Source organism: Pipistrellus hanaki (assembly GCF_964339955.1).
Source record: "Pipistrellus hanaki genome assembly, chromosome: 1".
NCBI lineage: Eukaryota > Metazoa > Chordata > Mammalia > Chiroptera > Vespertilionidae > Pipistrellus > Pipistrellus hanaki.
The window spans coordinates 181,920,613-181,943,761 of NC_140503.1; the positions used below are offsets into that span (position 1 = coordinate 181,920,613).

The 23,149-nt window shown below is 43.1% G+C and overlaps 1 protein-coding gene across 3 annotated transcripts in view; it reads left to right on the top strand.

The window, feature by feature from the left end:
- The window catches only part of USP46 (ubiquitin specific peptidase 46), a 108,967-nt gene that overhangs the window by 26,873 nt on the left and 58,945 nt on the right, over window positions 1-23,149 (top strand). For all 3 annotated transcript variants that reach the window (XM_084900082.1, XM_084900083.1, XM_084900084.1), the window contains exons 3-6: window positions 3,644-3,857; window positions 5,482-5,711; window positions 13,796-13,872; window positions 22,700-22,783. In XM_084900082.1, the coding sequence (XP_084756208.1) occupies window positions 3,644-3,857; window positions 5,482-5,711; window positions 13,796-13,872; window positions 22,700-22,783 (605 nt within the window). The remainder of the gene's footprint in view (window positions 1-3,643; window positions 3,858-5,481; window positions 5,712-13,795; window positions 13,873-22,699; window positions 22,784-23,149) is intronic.

Below are 23,149 nucleotides of genomic sequence, written 5' to 3' on the forward strand. Positions count from 1 at the left end.
ATCGAACGTGGGACCTTCCAGTCCGCAGACCGACGCTCTACCGCTGAGCCAAACCGGTTTTGGCTGCCTTTTTCTTTTTTTAAAAATAATTTAAAAGGACTCAAGAATTGAACTTTAGTCCTTTTCGTCTGAGGGAAGACACTCTAACCACTGAGCAAACCAGCCAGGGCTCCACTGCCATTTTCATAAAAAATTTTTAGACAGTTGTTCATGCTCTTTAGTTACCAGAAGTGGCAAATGTTGGGGAGGGAGAAATTTTTGAAAATGTGAGTTATCTCAGAAAGAAGGGTTTAACTACCACACTATGTGTCAGGTTCTCATTTTTCCTACCTGTATTTTAAAGAAGGGGCGCCAACCTTTTGGACCTCGTGGATCACCATTGGTTGGTGACCGCTGTTTTAAAGGATTTCCATTGTACCCATACCTTTGAGAGGGGATTTTATTATCTCCTGTCCCGAAATGTGTTTTCACATGCTTCCCCTTTATCCTCTGGACGTTTAGACTCCTCAGGTAGTCTTTGTTTCAGATACATCAGTACAGAGTTTAAAAGTGTTGCCATCTTTTTTTTTTACCACAGCATAGTATTCCATTGTGTAGATGTACCACAGTATTTTAATCCACTCATCTGCTGATGGGCACTTAGGCTGTTTCCAAATCTTAGCTATGGTAAATCGTGCTGCTATGAACATAGGGGTGCATATATTCTTTCTGATTGGTGTTTCTAGTTTCTTGGGATATAGTCTTAAATGTGGGTCAAATGGGAGTCCCATTTTTAGGTTTTTGAGGAAATTCTACACTGTTTTCCACAGTGGCTGCACCAGTCTGAATTCCCACCAGCAGTGCATGAGGGTTCCTTTTTCTCTGCAATGAACACAAAACACCGGGGGTGGAGGGTGGGGCGTTGAGGGCATGTGCTGGGGGGTTGGAGAGGTGAGGGAAGGCCAATGGGGGGAAAAAAGGAAACATATGTACTACTATTTGTAATACTTTAAACAATAAAATGAAATAAAAAATAAAAAAAAAAAGTCCAACTCATCACCAGTAAGTGTTTAACAGAATAACTTGGTGGTGGTACCCAAAGCACGGGCGGGGAGTGGGGGGCCAGTTTATCTCAGAATTCCTTGTCTTCATTTCGTCTGTGCTCAGCACTGCTCCCTTGTTTGTGGCCAGACTTACAGGCTCTGCTTCCTGGATGAGCTGATTATGACCAAGTGGTAAGGCAGCATCACCCACCACCCTCCTCGTGCGCTTCCCTCTGCGGTGGGGCTTTATGTGACATCCGGTGTTAATTCACAAGCACCCGGTTTTCTGGAACAACTGCTTCGAGCACAGTCAGTACCAGGTGGGATAGGTAGTAATTCCCATGGAGGAGGCTGGACGTATTCTCTGGAAGTGAATGCTGCCTATGATTATAATAGAAAGAATGGATATTGGCTTCAACGTAATACAGGCCCAAGTCTGAGCTCTGCCTATGCCTTTCGCTAGTTGTCTGATCTTGGGCAAGTCATGTGACCTCTCTGAGCCTCCTTCCCCATCTGTATGGTGGAAACCAGTCGTTTCTACCCCTTGGTTTATAGTGGAAGGGCCCGTCAGAGCTCCTATTGAAGGCTTGACTGGAGGCTGCGTTGCATTGTGGACACCTGGTGAACTCAGCTCCTTTTCTTCTCTAGGACTTGTCCATTGGATCGAGACCAAGTGTGATAAGGGTATTTGGGTAAAGACAACCCATTGTGTAAAGAGAAAAGAATGGAAGGAGGAAGTACTGGGATAGAGGGCATTGTGTTGATGAAATGCTGACTTCTCATTTTAATACAATTTATTGTTTAGCCATTGTGCACATGCTCTCTGAAGATATCCGAGTTGTGGGAATTCTGCCTGGCTAAGGAAAATACAAGTGCAGGCTATGGGGAAGAAAGAAGTAAGGCTTAGGTTGTGGGAGCACTGTGAGACCTAAATTCATTAATAGCTATCTGTTCACTTTGAAAGGTAATTCATGGAGAGTCCAGCATTTCGTTAAAAAGGGGTTTGTCTCACTCTGGCTGGTGTTCTCAGTGGTTAGAGCATCGGCCTGTGCACCAGAGGGTCACAGGTTTGATTCCGATTAAGGGCATGCACCTGGGTTTGCAGGTTCCCTCCCTGGCCTGGTTGGGGTGCATGTGGGAGGCAACCAATTGGTGTGTCTTTCTCACGGTGATATTTCATTCTCCATCCTCTCTCTCTCCCCCTCTCATATCCCTCCTCTCCACTCTTTTCCACTCTCTAAAACTCAATGGATAAAATTTCCTTGAGAGGATTAACAATAACAAAAAGAGAGAGAGAGAGAGAGGGAAGGAGAGAGGGAGACAGAGAGAGGGAAGGAGAAAGGGAGACAGAGAGAGAGAGAGAGAGAGAGAGAGAGAGAGGGAGGTTTGCCTCCTATTCCATAATTGTGTCCAAGTGGATTAAAATATGTAAAAATAGGAGCTGTTCTATCTTAGCATACGTAGAAATGTCACCGTAAGCATGGCGGGGCATCTGTCTGGCTGCTGGGTAAACGGCACACAAGCCAACAGCCAGTCCTGGGAAGATGCTCGTGTTCTATTTCAGTCTTACACAGCGTTTTGCTCTCAGTGGTTTTAATCTTATTTCCTTAGTTTTCCCCCTTTTCATTGTAAGTGTAGGAAAAAGTCTGAAGTGATGTCTTTGCTGTGCGCTTACAGAGTTGGTTTTCCAGTCTGTAAAGCCAGCGAGATGAGGACTTTTTCCCTCTTTAGTCATCGTCTGAGTGTCTGTGGATTTGAGAGGCACCACATCCTCCTGCAGGCCCCGATCTGATGCAGGAGACAGGAGCTGAGGGCTGTGGTATCGCCATCTCGGCAGAAACGAGAGCGAGGGTAACTCGGGAGTTACGAGGGTAACTCGGGAGTTACGAGGGAGGAGGCTGTGGGATGAAGGAGGAGGCACCTCCTTGCCTCCTGGGCTCTGTAGGAAGCGAGGAAATGTGGTCTGAAGCCAGTGGGCAGGCTGCTAAAATCTTGAGAGAGAAACATTGAAGTCAGTTCCATTCAGTTAAGGCTGTTTCATCTGAGCAAGGGGTTCCTAGTGCCCGGGTTTCTTTGTGTTCGGGGTTTTATTTTTGCTGTCAGAGGAGTTTTGATGTGCTGCCGTGTAGTATCTCGTATGTATGTATGTATGTATGTATGTAGGTATGTATTTAATTATTTAAAAACATCAATTTTAATTTTATTTTCCCTTTTTTAAAATTTATTTTTTATTTATTTATTTTTTTAGTATCTCTTATTTAGCCAGCTGCCTTTCTGGGTCTCTGTATTATGTCAAGTGTTATTATTTTCTGTTTGTTTTTTTTTTTAAGCACCAGAAGGTCTCATTAGAGTTTTTTTTTTTTTTTAATCCAGGCAGAGTGCTTCTTGCCTTTTTAGAGATGCTGATGGGCTAGAGAGGCAGCAGGCTGTGTAGACTGTTCATTCCCTGCTGGCCAGCTGGTCACCGGTGGTGACTGGTTTTCTGACATGGCGAGCAGCACTCTGACTCAGGGACTGCCGCCGGTTGGTTCCTGGAGGGTGGCCTTCTCCCTCTCCCGACCCCTCCCAGAGGTGGCGTGTCCCGGGCCGTGATCTGAACCAGACCTGTTGTCCTTTGGCAGTTCGGGAACACGTGCTACTGTAACTCTGTGCTCCAGGCCTTGTACTTCTGCCGGCCGTTCCGTGAGAATGTGCTGGCATACAAGGCCCAGCAAAAAAAGAAGGAAAACTTGCTGACGTGCTTGGCAGACCTTTTCCACAGCATTGCCACGCAGAAGAAGAAGGTTGGCGTGATCCCACCAAAGAAGTTCATTTCGAGGCTGAGAAAAGAGAATGGTGAGTAGTGAGGACATGAATGTGTGTCGGGTCTGAAGTAAGGAGAATGGACAGTTCTGTGCATCCTCAGAACGGATCCTTCAGTCTCCCCAGGGGGAAATAGTATTTAAAAATACTGTTTTTTAAAGAAGATATATTTCTTCTTTCCTACCTAGTATACATAAAATAAAACTAGATTAAAAATATGCTTAAAAAATTCAGATTTGTCATTTCACTTTGGAATGGTCTTTTTGTTTCATATTTGTAAGGTCTGATCATTGTAAGAGGAAAATTTGCCCAAGACATCCTTCTAAGCAGGACACTGATTGGAAGAAATAGATTGATGCAATAATTGAAGGAAATATCTAGTACTATCTTATAAACTTGTTATAAGTGATTAAAGTAAATGCATATTACCTAATCAGGGCCTCTCCTATTTAAAAAATAATACCTGTCATTTTTATTTACCTGAGACAAAGGGTATTAAATTGGTATCTTTATATGATAAAAATGTCCTGCTGTCGCCTGATCTTTTTCTGCTTTTTCTATCATTTTGGGAAGACGGGCGAGTGGTGGTAGACACTAGTTTATTCCAGAAGTTTTGCGTTGGTAATTTTTATGACTGTGGAAATATTTGATATGGCAACTTGTGTTTATCCTAGATTTCAGCCTTACTCCAACAGATTTGCAGAGTTAATCAGATGTTTGTTTTATAAAGTCTCGTTCAATTTGATTGCTGCCTCTTAAAGGTGTTGCAGTTTATATGCACCAGAATAAAAGTAGCCTGAGAAGGAAGTAGAGCCTGCCTGAGTCTCGTTGTGAACATGATTAATAATGAAGTCTCACAGCTGCACTCATCTCTAGATTGTTTGTCCGTACGGCAGGAACCAGCAATCGGCTGCTGGAAGCATTTGTGTTTGGTTTCAGACAATATCAGGTAGACACATTCTCACATGCATCTCTCGTCTCCCGGATGGGCTCGATGAAGCTGCTTCCAGGCTGGTCCAGGGTTCAGTGTAATCTTTGGGGAGAGACTCCGGTTGCTCTGAATAAATTACAGAATGAATAATTGATCATTGGTGGTCACATCATATTAAATATTGATATATATATTTTTAAAATATATTTTATTGATTTTTTTACAGAGAGGAAGAGACAGGGATAGAGAGTTAGAAACATCGATAAGAGAGAATCATCCATCATCTGCCTCCTGCACACCCCCTACTGAGGATGTGCCTGCAACCAAGGTATATGCCCTTGACCGGAATCGAACCTGGGACCCTTCGGTCCGCAGGCTGATGCTCTATCCACTGAGCCAAACCAGTTCCGGCTAAATATTGATATTTTATCAGGGAACTTATCAAGTAATTTCTACTATTTTTTTGTAAAGAAATTTTGCTAGGTTTTTACTTACCTGATGACTTTAAGGACATATATGAAATTCAGTTCTTGGTAGGCAGTAAAAACCGAACATGACCAAAAATTCTTTTCAAACTTAACCTAATGAAGTTGCCAAATAGAGATGAATACATTGCATACTTGTTCCCCCTTTCACTATAAAAACTGAAGTGTCGCCTGTAAAATTGAGCATTTTTGTTTGCTTTTTAAGGACCAGAGACTAAAATAATGGCCCTCTCTTTTCCAGATCTCTTTGATAACTACATGCAGCAGGATGCTCACGAATTTTTAAACTATTTGCTAAACACTATTGCCGACATCCTGCAGGAAGAGAAGAAACAGGAGAAACAAAATGGGAAATTAAAAAATGGCAACATGAATGAGCCTGCAGAGAACAATAAACCAGAACTCACTTGGGTCCATGAGATTTTTCAGGGAACGCTCACCAATGAAACTCGATGCTTGAACTGTGAAACTGTAAGCATTGGTTGGTTTCGCATGTAATAATGCTTGTATTTGTAGAGGCCAGGTTGCGTGTGAGTGCAGTGTGGTATCATAGTATCAACATTTGTCTTTAGTACATGCAGACACTTCTACTTATGTATATGAACCTCAGATGCAAACTTTTGCAAGCACGTCTCCATCTAAGATGTCTGAACTGGCTAAAGTAGAGTGACTAGGGCACTCTTAACAACTGGGTTGCTTTGCATCCTGGGTAAATTTTGGGGCCCACAGATTAAACTGTTGTACTGGTTATCTTGAAAGGATTTTGGTTGCAAGGAGGTCATGTGTGACTTAGACAATCTCTCTGACTTGAAGGAAATCAGCTGTGTGATATGGTGAACTTGAGGTCAGGAGACTTCTCCAAGTCCCTTACATTGCAGTTGTGAGGGCTGGGTGAGCTTAGTGCTTGGATGAGCTTGGCACGTGGTATGTAGGCACTTGGTGTTAGTTGGATCTGAAGCTGTGATCTCCAGAATATGATTCAGGATGTTACGTTTGCTTGGTATACTTGATTTAAGTCTGTATGTGGAGCAAAATATGGTAGGTTGAACCCAGCTCTACAGCCAGGCATCCAAGTTGAATATTGGCACAGACTCGGTAGCTGTGAGGCCCTGTGCAAATTATTCCACCTCTCTGGCTTCTCTCCTCATCTGTAAATTGGGGATGATGACAGTGCCTATCTCATAGGGTTGCTGGAGGATTAAGTGAGTTAACATTTGTAAAACACTTGGAACCATGCTTGGCACATAGGAAGTATGCAAAAAATGTTAGATATTATTACTTATAATAATTACTAATAGTGTAGGAAGTCTATGGGTTCCTTAGGGACCTTCGAGTTTCTTGACTTTGCATGAAAAAATTTTGTAGGATTGTGCATTTTCTCTGAGAGATAGCAGCTTTTATCAGATTTTGTAAAGGGGCTGCAACCCCTGCCAAAACATTTCTACACAGAAGTAGTCAAGAATGTGGATTTAAAAGGAATACTCTTTGTTTTTTCTGACAGTCCTTCTGTCCTTTTAAACAATTTTGGAATTAACATTCTGATTTGTTCATTGTAAAAAAAAAAAGAAAGAAAGAAAGAAAGAAAACATAGCTAAGCAAAAAGAGACTAAAGTAATCTCCCCACTCAGAGATGCCCACATTAGCCAGAGGTAACAATGGAACATTTTGAAATATATCCTGCCAGAACATTTTCTACACATACTTATCTATCTAGATATCTATGTTTCTTCCCTTTCTCCTTTCGTTCCTTTGTATTTTACATTCCAGTAAAACTCATATGGATACAGCATTAGAATAGTATAATAATCCCATGTGTGTATCACTTGGGATCAGTGATTGCTAACACATTGGCCCAATTTATCTTGTTCATCTCTAATTCCATTTACCCTCCCTCGTCATCTAACTGGTCTATTTTTAAGCAAATTTCAAATAACATATCATTTTACTTGTAGTTTCTTCATTACTTTGTTCTGTATCTCCAAAAGGAAAGAAATCTTTTTATTTTAAACGTAAGTACAATTACTTTTAAAAATAATTTCTTTAAACCATTATTCACTCAGTTGCTCTAGAACTTTTTTATTTCATGTATATTTTTTAGCAGTTGCTTAATTCAAATCAGGATTCATACATCGTCCACACATTGCACTTGGTCAGTCTCTGTCTTAATCTATAGGTACCCCACCCACCATTTTTTTTCCTTTCGGTTTATTTGTTGAAGAAATCAGGTTATTTGTCCCGTAGAATTTCCCACATTCTGGAAACACCTATGGTGGTGTTTAAAATGCTTAGTAAGTGGCAGTATGTTTTTATTATCCTACTCTTTGTTTTTATTTAACACACCTATTTTATATTTCGTTTTCTCTCTTGCCTGCTTTTGGATCAATGAAATGGTTTAATTTTTTTTTTTTAATCTTTGAAATAAACACATTATTAAATTCATCTTCCAGTGCCTGGATTTTCAGGAAGGCTCAGCTGGGAGGCTCAGTTTTACTTGTAGTTTCTTTATTGTCTTTGAACAGGTCTGTTATTTCTGCAGGGCTACCATAGAGGAGAAACCTGAGCCCAAAGATTTCTCCAAAGATTTTGGATGATCCTGTCGAGTTTGTGATAGTGGGATCCCGGTCATTTATAGTTGGTTTGTGGGAGTGAAGGAGAGTGTGTGGGGATGACTTTCTGGGGCATTCAGATGGATTCTTACATTTATTCCGACCTGAAATGAGTACTAGATGATTTGAGGTGAAAGTGGTTTCTCCCTGGATTTCCTGGGATAATCACTCCCATTTTCTTAGGTGCTTTCACAGAACAGGATCCCAGGAGTCATCTAATCCTTCCTCGCCCTGGGCCCCAGTCCCTCCTGTGTCGTCCTAGCCAGTTGGTCATCCCCTGGACCCTGTCCAGAGACAGGGAACTCAATCTCCTGAGGAGATGCATTCAATTTTTAGAAAGCTCTAATTGTTAGAAAGCTCTGTACTTTCTAAGAAAATACATAACCTGCAGGCAGGCTTTTTTTTTTTTTTTTTTTTTTTTTTTTGCACTGTGAAATGTTGAGGACTTGGAGTAAAAGCACACTTAGCGTTGAAGCTTTCCTGCCCTGGAGGAGAAACGCAGGCCCCCTCTGAGCAAGGTCCTCTGCTCAGGGCAGGCAGCCTGCAGACGGCGCTTCAGTCAGAATCGCCAGGCCCCTCGCGAGTGAAATCTCGCATGCAGCAAATTAGCCCCCGGGGAAGCCTGCCATGGTAGCTGCCCGGCTGCGGGTTCCTCCAATTGTGGAAAACCCTTTGTGGGAGCCTCCGTGCTTTCAGAAAACAATATATTTTTTTTCTGGGTCTCGCCCTTTGTAAATGTTGCTTGTGATTGCTGTACAAATGTCAACTGCCGATTTATGGAGACAGTTTCATTCTGCAGCGGTCCTGGAGAGACTATTTTAAGGGGGTAATTCAGTGCTGGCTTCCCTGGGTAACCTGGAGCTCGGCTCTTCCGGATGGAGGCGTGGGGGTTTACCGAGCAGCCTCAGCGCTCCGTGGCGGTTCTGTGCTTGGTTCACAACATTTGCAGGGCCCATTGGAGCTCAATTTTATTGTTGTTAATTTTCTTCCTTTCCCTTAACACAGAGTCTTTGCTCTGCAAACTGGTGGCTTTCAGTGCTTCTCAGTGGCTCTAAGACACATTTCTGTCTGTTACTGGACTCAAAGATTGTCTACAGAATCGCTTTATTAACTACCGACAGTGCAGCTCCTTCTTGCTTTGTTTGCAGGGATTAAAATGGATCCGGAGCCTGGTTGGTGTTGCTCAGTGGTTGAGCATCGACCCAAGAACCAGGAGGTCACCATTTGCTTCTCTGTCAGAGCTTGATCCCCAGTTGGGGGCATGCAGGAGGCAGCCTATCAGTGATTCTTTCTCATCGTTGATGTTTCTCTCTCTTCCCCTTTCCCTTCCTCTCTCTCTGAAATCAATAAAAACATATTTTTAAAAAATTGACCCAGTGGAGCTTCTGAGCCCTTCCCCGAAGAGGAGTGGGGTGGGTGGTGTGGCCAGGTGTGATTGAGTCCCTGGGACCAGGTGGGCTGTAGTTGCCACCTGTCCCAAGTCCACTGTCTTGGCACCGCTCCAAGGCAGCGCATTTTCAGGTCCTGGCTGGACAGCCTGGGGCTCCTGCCTGGTCACCTTTTCTAATAAGCCCAGGAAAGGAGTCTCTGAATTTAGAAGCACATTGAATATGATTTTTATGGCTCAGAAACGTAGCAAAGCTCATGATTTATATTTATACCCTATAAATTAATTTGTTCTATTAATTTGTAATAATTAGTTTAAAGAAGAGCAAGTCTCTTCCACCCTTCTTAAGCTAGAGTTTTTGGAGAACCCAGTTGGGGGGAAGAAAGGAGCATTAGATGTAGCCTGTACTTGCTGAGAGTGTTCGAGTCTTAGTGATATATATGTTTCCGTGGAGACAAGCTGTATTTTCATTTAGACCAGAATGAGATCCTTGTGTGTGGGAAGAAAATGGTTTTCTTTTCTGGTAGCTTTCTGGGAAGAGAAAAAGGAGAAAAGATTGCTTGATTACTTGGTGCTTTTGACTGTGTCAATCTGGGCAGGGAGAGAGAGAAATCCAAGTGGGAGGGCTTATGCCATATTTTGATATTCCCAGCGGGCTGATCCACCTCAGCAGTGCTTTCTCACAGTCTTAATCCTGGGAGCAGTTTGCACTGGGAATTGAGAAAGTTGCAGTAACTTTACCCAGTTAGTTAATTAGATTTTTACACCCCCCCCCCCCCCCCCCAGCTCCTAAAACAACTGAGTAGAGAAAAAGATTTTTGCCTAACAGGAGCAAATGTTTCTTTGTTTTTGCTCCCTTCCAGCTGTAAGATTTTTAGTTAAACCTGATCCTAGCTATCTAAATTATGTGTGATTTCAGTTGGCTATAAACCTCTCCCTCCCCCCAGCCCCACGAGAAGGGCCATTTGGTTCTAGAAAAAGTTTTGTTAATTAAAAAAAATAACACCTGTGGATTATTTTAAGAAAACAGAATATAGCCTGCCCGGGTTGGTCAGTTGGTGGAGCATCATGCTGTATACCAAAAAGGTTACTGGTTTGATTCCCATTCAGGGCACATACCTAGGTTGTGGATTTGATCCCTGGTTGGAGTGTGTACAGGAGGCAGCAGATTGATGTCTGTCTCCTTTACTCTCTAGAATCAATAAAAAACAATATCCTCAGATGAGGATTAAAAGAAAAAGAAAAAGAAAGAAAACAGAATGTATAAAAAGAAAATCATTCATAATTCTGTCACCCAGATGTCTCTGTTGGAATTTAGATACATTTTTACTTGTTCATTCTTTTGTTATTTATTCATTCATTTAGTAAATATTTATTGGGTACCTACTAAATGCTGAAAATTATTTTAGGAATTAGGGCTATAGTAATTAGACCATACAGAAAAGATAGGCCCTGCTCTACTGTTTATTAATATATGCATTTTAAAACTATAAACTTTAAGCGCTGCTTTAGCTACATCCCACAACTTTTTGTGTTGTCATTCGTTCAAAATATTTTCTAATTTTCTCTTGTGATTTTTTTCTTTGATTCATACATTACCTAGCAGTATGCTGTTTAATTTTCAAACGTTTGGGATTTTTCTAGATATTTTAATATTATTGTTTTAGAATTTAATTCCATTTTGGTTAGGGAATATCTTCAGTATGGTTTCAGTCTTTCTAATTTTATTTTGACATATTTCGAATCCTAACACATGGTCTGACTTCTTAAATGTACTTGAAAACAGGTTCTCTCAACCTTGGAACTTAACATTTAAGATGAGACGATTCTTTGTTGTGAGGTGCTGCCCTGTGCATTATAGGTTGTTTAGCAGCATCTCTGGCTTCTACCTGCTGGAGGCCAGTAGCATCCCCCAAGGTGAGACAACAGTGTCTCCCAGCATTGCCTGAAGACCCCTGGAAGGCTGTTTCCCTTGCTGAGTTGAAAAGAATGTATATTTTGCAGTTGTTGGACATCTTATTTAATAAAAGGTTAATATGCTGCTGGGGTCTGGCTGATAGGGACTGGGTGAGACTGGCCCAACATACCCTGGATGAATCCGTGCACCCGGCCGGTTTCGGCCCAATTCCTGCAGGCCAGGCCCAGGGACCCCACCAGTGCACGAATCCCTGCACTGGGCCTCTCGTGTATAAGGAAACCAATTTTACCATTGGCTAATGGATATAAATAAGAGTTAAGTTCCTATGGCATCTCATCAGTGTCATAACAAAATGACCTTGAATAAAACCACATTATTCAAGGACCTGCTGTAGTTGTACTGGCTATCTGTTGCTTTGTTATGAACCACCTTAAAAGTCTGATCTAAAGCAACTATGATTTATTAGTATAATTCATGCAGCTGTGGACTTGGCTGAACTTGTGTGTTTGTATTTCATCTGGCTCACCCGTGTGTCTGCAGGCCAGCTTGGGGCTTGACTCGAGGCTGGGCTTGGCTGGGCACCCATGTGAGAACAGCTCTGCTTCATGGGTCTCGTCTCCTGGGCACAGTGGGCCGGCCCTCGTGTTGATGAGGGCGAGAGAGCAGTTTCACAAGTGCTTATTTAAGCCCCTTCTTGTACCGTGTCTTCTAACATTCCACTGGTCAAAGCATGTCACATGGCTGAACGCAGAATCAAGGGTTGGGGAATATACCCCTTGATGAGAGATCTGTAAAGTCATGTGGCAAAGAGGCTAGTATAGGCAATGGTGAGGATCTGGGGCCTTTCATGCATTCTACCATGGCAGTAATAAGTGCCATAAAAAATTAAATTAGGATGATAGAGACGTGTGTGTGTGTGTGTGTGTGTGTAAATATACAGGGGGGTGAAAGTAGGTTTACAATTGTTCATATGGAAAATAATACAATAATTAATAAATAATAATACAAGAATTAACCCTGTGTTTTTTTTGTATTCAAAATTAAAAACCTACTTTTGTCCACCACTAGATATAGGCCTTTTAAATATAAAATTGGAATTAATTCACATAATTAGATAGCCAACTTTTTCACTTACTATGATGATACCCATAATGTATGTAAACTGTTTCCAACTTCTTGACCATTTTAGGCCTTTTAACATTTTCTACTTCTCATAATTTGTTGAATGTTTACTTCTTAAAGCACTTAACATGCATTATTTATGTCATCTTTAGAACAGCCTTATGAAATAGATGCTCTTACTGTCCCCACTTTACAGATGAGGAACTGAGGTGCAGAGAGGCTAAGAACCTGGTCATAAGTCCTCCACTTTAATCAGGGGCAGAGATAGGGTATGGCGCTGGGCAGTCTGTCTCAACACACCGACTTCTGTAGACTTACACAAGTATAAAAGATGTGTTCAGATCTCTGAATAATTCTTTAGGTGATGTCCTAGCAGTGGGGTATTGGGTCACAAGGTAGTGGTCACATGTAAAGGAGTATTTTCATTTTGTTGCCACTTGACTGAGCACCTCAGGGCTGTTGCAGGAATAATTGGTCCCTCCCACTCCAAGGTGGTAAAATGCTGGTGAACTGCCGGAATATATACACACTTCCTCTGTGAGCTTCAGTAAGCAGGCCCAGAATTGGATCTGTGAAGGGCTGAGAACTAGCCCGGGCCAATGAGCCAAGTCCGCCTGAGAGCCGGCCAGAGTGGCGGGCAGGCCTGTGCGAGACCCGGCCTCAGGCAGCTCCGAGCCAGCTCCGGGTCCAGTTGTCATCACGGACAACGCAGGCTCTGCAAATGATGGCCATGTCCTGTATCAAAGGACAACTGCTGGAGCTGGTGTGACTCTCCAGCCTCTCGCGCATTAGGCTCCGTGGCCCCTCATGCGGTTGGAATGACCAGACGGGAAGAAGAGGGTGATTTCAAGGGACTGGCAGGAAGTGCAGACAACTTAATGCAGGGCTGACCCCCAATTAGTAGGTCTTCTACGTCTCTTGTCCTTTTTTCATTTTCGTTTTAATCATTCTGCCAGTTTGAGCTACATGGCCACCTGTCTGATACTTCCTACTTTGGAACAGTGGAGGAAATGAATGGAGAGGAAGAGAAATTTGGTAGATTTAGGTAATTTCATTACCTAAGAATTCTAGCCAGCCCCATGTGGCTCAGTGGATCGAGTGTTGTCCTACACAGCAAGCGGTTGCTGGTTTCATTCCCGGTCAGGACACGTGCCTGTGTTGTTGGCTCCATCTCCAGTTGAGATGATGGAGCAATTGAGGTTGGTGTGTAGGAGGCAGCCAATTGATTTTCTCTCTCATCTATGTTTCTATCTCTCTCCCTCTCTCTTAATAAAAACATTAAAAAATAAAAACTTCTGAATCAAAGCTGGGATAGAGGTATGATTAAATTGAAAATGTGGGATTTTCTGCAGATTGGGGTTTCAAGGTACATGCTTGTCAGTGAATATACAAAGCCACACACCACTTTTACTGCAGTTATGGTTTTCAGTTACCACTGAAAGTGTTCAAGATACTATGTCTGCTGTGTATTTTGTGCCTAAGACTTTTTTTTTCTTTTTCTTTTTTTTCCTTTTTGCTTCAGGTTAGTAGCAAAGATGAAGATTTTCTTGATCTTTCTGTCGATGTGGAGCAGAATACATCCATTACCCACTGCCTGAGGTAACCTCATGAATTCTGAGTGTGGTCTGAGCTTTTGATCAGGCTAGTGAATTAGTGGGGGAAACATTCTGTATTTCTTTAGGAAATAATCTTCCTTTCTGTTAAACCCATACAATACTATTTTCTATTTCTTCTTTTCCAAGAGAGATTAAAAACAAGTGTATGTGGTCTGGAGAAGAGTCCTACTGAGAAGAGAGAGGGTCAAGTGGAAGCTGTTAGTCATTAAGCCTTTAATCTTTAATATAGATATATATTAAAGGGCTTTCCCCCCTCCCCTCTCTCTCTCCTTTATTTTTCAAAGCTAATCTATTCTCTTATTTTAAAAATCATGCACTTTCGAGCTGAGAACCAATGTGGAAATTGCCTTTTCCTCCAGCTTCCAGCATTGTACGGAGATCATTCATGGGGGAAGTGGCTCCTCATTAGGGTTGAGTGGAGGTAAGGAGCCGGAGTGTAAGAACAGTACGTGCGCAAGATCACCATCGGGATTGCACACTTAAACTGTGCTCCGAGTTGCCATAGACATAGCTCTTCCTTTCCCCCTCCTCACTCTCCTCTTTCCAACAAGAGGTGGTGAGTGCTCACAGTGAGCCAGGCCCTGTCTGGACACTGGAAATAGAGGAATGAGCGCCAGATACGCCTCTCACAGCACTTATATGCAGCGGGATCTAAAGACGGTGGTAGGTGCTTTGAAGGAAATGAAACAGGTCTGAGGAGTGAGGGAGCTGTGTGGACTGTGTGGCCATTGCTCAGGTGCTGCAGCTCAGAGCGCTTTAAGGTGTCACACGGCAGTAGGAATTGGGTGGCGGGCTTGTTCTTTCAGGATGTGGGTGACTTGGAACATTTTAGAAGATGCGGATTAAAGGGGCTGCTGTGGCGGTTGACTGTAAGAAAGTCATCTGATGTGGAAGAGCTTGGTTCGTCTGGAGGATAGGTATTGTGTGAGCTGGGTGGGGGGGGTTGCTCTCCCATCTCCCAGGAGCCTGATGCCGCTGCATGCCCCACCCCCCACAACTGAGCGCTTCCTGTTGGTTTGGCATGTCAGCTTGTCTCCAAATGCCTTAGGTCTGGGGTCTAGGAAACGTTTACCTCTTTGCAAAGAGAAGGATGGCCTCTTTTTCTTCCGAATGGTTCCATTTATGACATGGGTTCGTAATCTTCCTGTGAAAATAAGCCATTTTTTTATTTTCCCAAGGTGTTACGATCTCAGGGAATATAGAAGCAATGGAGGTTGTGCTGACATTAGTCACAGATGAGGGGATGGGAGGAAGGGTATTGTCCATGTCCCTCCTTTGAGAAGGGGAGTTAGGGGGGTTGACTGCTCCCCTTTTTAGCATGATCTGGACTGTTCCAAAAGGCAGACGGCAGTGGCCTTAGCTTTGAGGCCAACCAGGTAAAGGGCCAATGGTTAGTTAAAATTTCAACCTTTGGCCCTAGCCAGTTTGGCTCAGTGGATAGCGCATTGGCCTGTGGACTAAACGGTCCCCGGTTTGATTCGGGCCAAAAGCGCATTCCTGGGTTGCGGGCTCGATCCCCAGCCCCCTACCCCTCAGTAGGGGGTGTGCAGGAGGCAGCTAATCAATGATTCTCATCATTGATGTTCCTCCCTCTCTTTCTCTCTCTCTCTCCCTCCCTCCCTCCCTCCTTCTCTCTCTCTTTGAAATCAATAAAAATCTTAAAAGAAAATTTAACCTTTGGGAATCCAGATTTATGTGTTTAGTTTTTTTCCTAGAAAAATGTATACAGAATATTGGCCATGCATATCCGAGGAGGGCAGGCTAGAGGCATTTGGAGATGATAAAGCTGGGATGGGTGTGTACAAAATAGCCTAGGAAAAACTTTCATCCAACATGAGATTCTCATTTGATGGGACTGTGCAGGCTGATATTCCTGAAATGCCTGCCCATCCTCATTGTACATCCTTCTTAAACTAGACCTTGACTGACTTAGCTATACCTGCCCTCATCTACACCTAACACCTCACCTCCCAACACCTGCCAGGTGTTGTCATTCATCACCGAGAGCTCTGAGATGGATGTGCAGGAGGAAGGCCAGCTTTTTCCATCTGAGACAAACGATGAGGAATGATTTTGACCTACTTTTGGCCCTTTACATGGTTTCATTTGGTTTGCATTTTAAAAACATATATTTTATTGATTTTTTTCACAGAGGAAGAGAGAGGGATAGAGAGAAACATCGATCAGCTGCCTCCTGCACACCCCCCACTGGGGATGTTCCCGCAACCATGGTACATGCCCTTGACCAGAATCGAACCCGGGACCCTTCAGTCTGCAGGCGACGCTCTATCCACTGAGCCAAACCAATTTTGGCTGGTTTACATTCTTGAAGACTTGTTTTTAAAATTAGAATCCTGAAGTTTTTTTTTCCTTTAACATCATGTCAGTGAACTTTTGCCCCAGAGAAATGCTGATATAAAATGGAGTTAAGTTCAGAATACAGATCCATATTGTCGCTGAGCTATAATTCTGATATTTCAAACCTCAGTTGTGTCTTAGGCGAGGTGAGCCCTCTTTACCCTAGGAGGATACCAAGGAAATTTTTTATCCTTTTGAAAAGTTAAGGGATGGCCTCAGGCAAAACCTTAAAGTGCGTGAAGTTCATTTCAGTTACCCTTACGTGGCCTTTTCTCCTTCTGTGCCTTAGTCCCTCCCTGTGGCTCCTCCTTCACAGAAATGTACCTTGGTCCTCAGTGCTCCCGGTTCTGAGATTACCTTCCTCTCCCTCCGTCTTCCTCTCATTTAAATTCCCCTTCTCCAGGGAGGTCAGCCAGAAGGAAAGGAGCCTTTTAACACTACAAAAACCCTATTTTAAAAGTTAATCTTAATTTTTAAAAATTCCTTTTCTACTTATTTTGAGAAATTTCTTTCATGTACTAAGTTCATATAAGCCCCACCTCACTTCCTTTGCCAGCCACACACTTATCTCTCTCTCAGTTTCACTGTCCTGTGTTTCAGTTTTGATTGTTGTTATATGGTGTTTTCTAATATCTGACACATAACTTTTTCTCATAGCTTTCTATTTTTAAAAAAAATATATATTTTTATTGATTTTTTTACAGAGAGGAAGAGAGAGGGATAGAGTTAGAAACATCGATGAGAGAGAGTCATCGATTAGCTGCCTCTTGCACACCCCCCATTGGGGGTATGCCCGCAACCAAGGTACATGCCCTTGACCGGAATCGAACCCGGGACCCTCCAGTCCGCAGGCCGACGCTCTGTCCACTAAGCCAAACCGGCTTCGGCTCTATTTTTAATCTTTTAAAAAAATATATATTTTATTGATTTTTTACAGAGAGGAAAGGAGAGGGATAGAGAGTTAGAAACATTGACCAACTGCCTCCTGCACACCCCCACCGGGGATGTTCCCACAACCAATGCACATGCCTTTGACCAGAATCGAACCTGGGACCCCCCAGTCTGCAGACCGACGCTCTATCCACTGAGCCAAACCAGTTTCGGCTTTAATCTTTTTTAAAAGTTCTAGTCAGTGGTTTTCGAACTTCGTTGTGTCAGATTCACCTGGGAAGGTTGGTAAAAATTGAGGCCCAGGCCATATTCAACTTTGGCGAGCCTACACCTCTATTTTTAATTAATTTCCTGGTGATTCTGATACCACCGAAGTTTAAGAACCACTGCTCTAGATCTTTGCCCCTCATACGGATTCGTGGACTAGTACCATTGTTGTCACCTGACATCACATTAAAACCACAGCATCTCAGGTCTCCCCCAAGAGAGCGAAGGAATCAGAACCTGCATTTGGACAAAATCTCCAAGAGATTCAAACATATGTGAATGTTTGCAGAGCAGTTCGTTGGAGCCACCTGGGTCACTTTAAGAACAATGCCTGGGTTCTACCAGGAGAGATTCTGATGTAATTAATGGGGGGCAGGTGAGAGGGCTGAAATGGAGATTGAGATTGTTTTTAAAGTTCCCCAGGTGATTCTAAGGAACAGCCAGGAGAAACACTGCTGTAGGTTCCAGAATAAAGCTTCCCAGTTGGTGTGCCATGGTAAATGGGTCGCAGGTGTGTGTCATGCCCTCCGCTCCTTAGAGGCTGAGCAGAGCCACAGGAGCAGCCGCATCAGGTTACCACAGCTTCTTGCTGTGTAGTATTATGTTCTGTGTGCACCATGCCATGAGTGCTATCTGGAAGCATTGCTTGAGAATTTTTTAAAAACCATTTTTGAGCTATTGTGTTGAGTGGGAAAGTTAAGATTTTAATGAAAAAATATCAAATGTAGACATTACCTTGGACATGATAGCTATCTTTACACTATATAACATTCCCATCCATGAACATAGTCTTTCTCCTTTTTTCCTCTTCTTTTTCTGTATACATTTCCATAGATTATATAGTTTTTTTTTTTATTTACAAAGGTGTGCATTTTATATTAGATTTGTTCCCAAATTGTGTGTGTGTGTGTGTGTGTGTGTGTGTGTATATAAATATATTTTTATTGACTTCAGAGAGGGAGGGAGAAACATCAATGATGAGAGAGAAGCATTGATTGTCTACCTCCTGCAGGCCCTCTACTGGGGAATCGAGCTTGCAACCTGGGCATGTGCCCTGGCCAGGAATCAAACTGACCTCCTGGTTTGTAGGTCAACGCTCAACCACTGGGCCACACTGGTCGGGCCCCAAAGTCTGTATGTGTGTGTGTGTGTGTGTGTGTGTGTATATATATGTGTGTGTGTGTGTGTGTGTGTGTGTGTATATATATATATATATTTTTATTTTTATTTTTTTAAATATATTTTATTAATTTAGTACAGAGAAGAAGGGAGAGAGATAGTTAGAAACATCGACGAGAGAGAGTCATCGATCAGCTGCCTCTTGCACAACCCCTACTGGGGATATGCCCGCAACCAAGGTACATGCCCTTGACCGGAATCGAACCCGGGATCCTTCAGTCCCCAAGCCGACGCTCTATCCATTGAGCCAAACCGGTCTTGGCTTTTTTTTTTTTATTAAATATATTTTATTGATTTTTTTTACAGAGAGGAAAGTAGAGGGACAGAGAGCTAGAAACATTGATGAGGGAGAAACATCGACCAGATGCCTCCTGCTCACCCCCTAGCAGGGATGTGCCGGCAACCAATGTACATGTCCCTGACCGGAATCCTTTCAGTCCACAGAACGACGCTCTATCCCAGAGGTTCCCAAACTTGTTTGTGCTGTAGACCCCTTGCCATGTTTTTCGGTTTTGGGTAGACCCCCTACTTACCTGATATTGATTTTTTTGTAAATTTCTAACTGTAGTGAAGTTTAGTGTTAAAATTTAATAAAAAATAATGTACCTACTTTTCTCTGGCATTCTCAAACAAAATAACACTGATTCACTATAATTTGTATGATAAACTACCAGTTTATATTTTTTTAAATATTTTCTCAGCACTTTCCTATTCAAGATTCAGGAAACGAATGAACGTATTTTTCTCACATTCATATTTATAGAGTGACGAATTGAACAAGTCAGTGCAAGTTCGCGAAGCTTTGAGACAAAAATTGGCAAGAATGTTTACTGCGCGTATGCTTGTAACAAGATGATACTGGTATATCATTATGTGCAGGTTTTTATCCTACAGCTTACACAATTTTATAAACATATATAATAAATTTTTTACTTCATAGGTACTTTTATAAATAATTTATATGTTTTTATATTATAAGATAATATGATGTAAGTAAATAGGTACTATCAGTGTATGTTGAGATCCACTATCGTGGACCCCCATTTTCATTTCATGGACCCCCAAATTTTTTTTCCGCTGACGTAGACCCCTTGCAGGTTGTCATAGACCCCTGGGGATCGATATAGACCACTTTGGGAATCACTGCTCTATCCACTGTGCCACACTGGTTTTGGCTCAAAGTACATATTTAAATAATGTTTTACTTTCATTGACTCTTTTGAAAGAAATACAAAGAGTTTTGTGCTTTTTTTCTAACCTCATCTCTGCTTAGTAATTAATCTGCTCTTGGAAAAGGTCTGCTCTTTCCTTCCCCTCTGACTTCCTTGTTGCACAGTTTCCTCACCTCTGTTGCCCGCTTTTGTTCCAGCAGTTATACAATAGCAGCTGGCAGGCCTGGTCTGCCTCAGGGTTTCTTGCTGTTCACCCCCTTTCCTCACCTCACTTCCCACTTCTCAACTCACAGGCCCCCTAAAAGCATTACCCTGTCTTCGTGGCAACAAGCTTCCAGCCAGTTTGGGCCGGGTAGGCTGGTGGTTATTTGTAAAGTGGGCCCTTAAACTAGGTACTAACTTCTGCTGTATTTCTACTATCTGGGTCTAAAATACTTCAGGAAAGTGCCTTTGAGAAATACAGTAAGTAGAAATCCCTGTCCATTGCTCTGCTTGCCTTGGTTTTACTGTTCTTGAGCTGGATACAGAGGTTTTTCTGTGGTATAATAGATTTATCCGGGGTGTGCATCTCCACTGCCAGCCATTCACACCTCTCCCTCTCCCAGCCCCACCTCCTACACCCGATAGACCTGTGCAGGCCAAAAACTGCTTTCCCACCCATTCCTTCTCTGAAGAGTCGCCTGTATTCATTCAGCTGCCTTTGAGACTGTATTATGCACCACGCACTTGAAATCCGGGATGGAGTGTAATTGCCTTCGAAATTGTTTCCTTGCCTTTGACCCCCTCCGGTTCTTCCTCCGTGGTGCTGCCAGCAGTGGTATTTGTAGGAAGCACTGTCTGATCATGTCTTCTCCTTGCTGAGACTGGTTCGTGGGGCTCCCGAGCCGCAGGGTCCACGCCAGCTTCTAAGCAGCATGCTCGCCATGTCCCCGCGCCTCTGTTGGCGTTCCCTCTGTCTGCAGTGCTGGACTCCTGTCCCCCCAGCACTTTTTCCCTCCGACAGCCCGACTCGGGCATCGCCCCCGGGGAAATGTCCTGAATTACCCCAGTTCAAGTTCATGTCTCCTCCCGTGCTTTCCCTGGACTCTGTGCACACTCCTCTGCATTCGTTCAGTGGGCCGCATTATGGAGTGCCGTGAGCACTGGGCCTGTTCTCCGTGCTAGGCTATCGCAGCGAGACAGACGGGATCAGTGCCCACAAAGAGGGGAGACACGTACTAATGAATGAGAGGATGGTTTCAGAGAGCGCCGAGTGCTCCAGAGAAAACCAGACAGCAGTGAATTAGGCCTGGGAGGGGTGGGTTTGGAGCAAGTGGACAGGGAAGTCTCCTGGCAGGAGGTGACATTTACACTGAGCTCCGATTGGGTGAAGCCAGCATGGAAGCATCTGGAAAGGAGCACCTGCAAGTGCCCGGAGGCAGGGAGAGCATTGAACTTGCGCTACAGGAGAAGGCTGGCCCGTGTGGCTGGAGCAGAGTGAAGGGCAAGGGCAAGGTGGGAGATGAGGTCAGAAGAGCAGTCAGATCTGAAGACTGCTGGCCTGCCCCATGGCAGGGAGCTTGGATTTTATTCACAGCTGCACTGATAAGCTGTTGGCGAGTTTTAGGGGAATCAGCCGTGTGAAGTGATTGGTGGATCTACACTGAGCACTAAATGTTTGTGACTCACTGTGCATCTCTCTCTAGGCTGAGCTGTGTGAGGGCAGGGACTCTGCGAATCTCTGTCCCAAGTACTGTTGGTAAACATTTGGGAATTTAATGAACAATCCCTGTTTTCTCTTGATAAGCTTTGTTTAATTGTTGAGTCTTTCACATGTGAATAATAGCATTTTTGATTCTACAAATATATATTTTTACAGATTTCAGACAGGATAGGCGAGGGAGTAAGAGATAGAATCATCAATGATGAGGATCATCAATCTGCTGCCTCCTGCACGCCCCCTACTGGGGATCGAGCCTGCAACCCGGGCATGTGCCCGGAATGGGAATTGAACTGTGACCTCCTTGTTCATAGGTCAATGTTCAACCACGCTGGCTCAGCTAACATTTTCAATTTAGTAAAACGTGAGCGTTCTGGTTCTGGGACACTCCCCGTGCATAAGGAAATGTCACGGACCTTTTTAAGACTGTGGGGTGTTATTATATTCTGGATGTTCTTTCCGCCTTTGAAGTAGTATCACAGGAATGTTAAGTAGAATCTCAGGGACCAGACAGAATGAAAAGCCATGACATTTAAAAATGAATCTATCAGTAGGCTATAAGTCAAATAGTGACATAGCACCACAATGGCATTTGTCCTCAAAGGGAGGGAGGCTAACGTTCCTGTCATCCAGGGGGTGGGAGACGAGGAGCAGGGGTTGGAAGGAAGCTGTCATCTGCTGATCATTGGGACTTTCTTGTTTAAGTGGTTGAGTCTTTCACATGTGAATAATAGCATTTTAATTAAAAATATATTTTTATTTATATTTCGATTAAAAATATAAGGGCAGTTGAATATGGTTTACATGTCCTTGTCTTCATTTTCAAGCTCTTAGGAAATACAGACCACCTGAGATGTGCCGTTTATCATTACAGTACAATAATCCCAGTAATTTTTATGGGATTGATGTTTTTGGACTCAACTTTGCTATAGTTAATATTTTTATATTATAATTTGTATCTCTAATTTACAGATATTCTTTGTTAAACACTTTTCCCCCCGAATTGGTTGGAAACATCTGTCTGTGTCCAATTAATAAAGCTGTAGTTGAACATCTCTCCTGGTGGAATCACAGTCCAGCCCAGTAGACACACTCTAATGGCATCATACCTGTAAGAAGGGTCTTTTCTCATCACTTCACTCCCTACGTTCACAGATCACCCTGTGGGTGACAGAGGGTTAAAAATGCGGCACACCAAGCACAGTTTGGTCTTCTTCTTAAGCTGTAAATATTTTTCTCTGCAGAGACTTCAGCAACACAGAAACTCTGTGTAGTGAACAGAAATATTATTGTGAAACGTGCTGCAGCAAACAGGAGGCCCAGAAAAGGTGCGTAAAGGATTTAGCTCAAGAGGGTGGCTTTGTGTCTGGAGGGGGACCCAGCCTGGGAAGCTGGCCAGATCTGATTTTGAGTCCCAGTTCCATGGGCTTATAGCCAAGGAGCTTTGGAGAAGTCATTTACCTTTGTCCCGGGTAAAGTAGGGTAAGTAGGGTAAGAATGCCTGCCTTAGAGAGTTGTCCATTCGTGTGATTGTTTGTTCATTTGGTCTTTCATGCATTGCTTCCACAAATATTGATTGAGTGTTCCTATGCGCCCTGGCTAATAAACGGTCATCAGATACAGTCACTGTTGTCTTGGGGTTAAAGGCAAACTATTAAAAGGACCCAGTAGAGCACGTGACATATAGTTGTCAC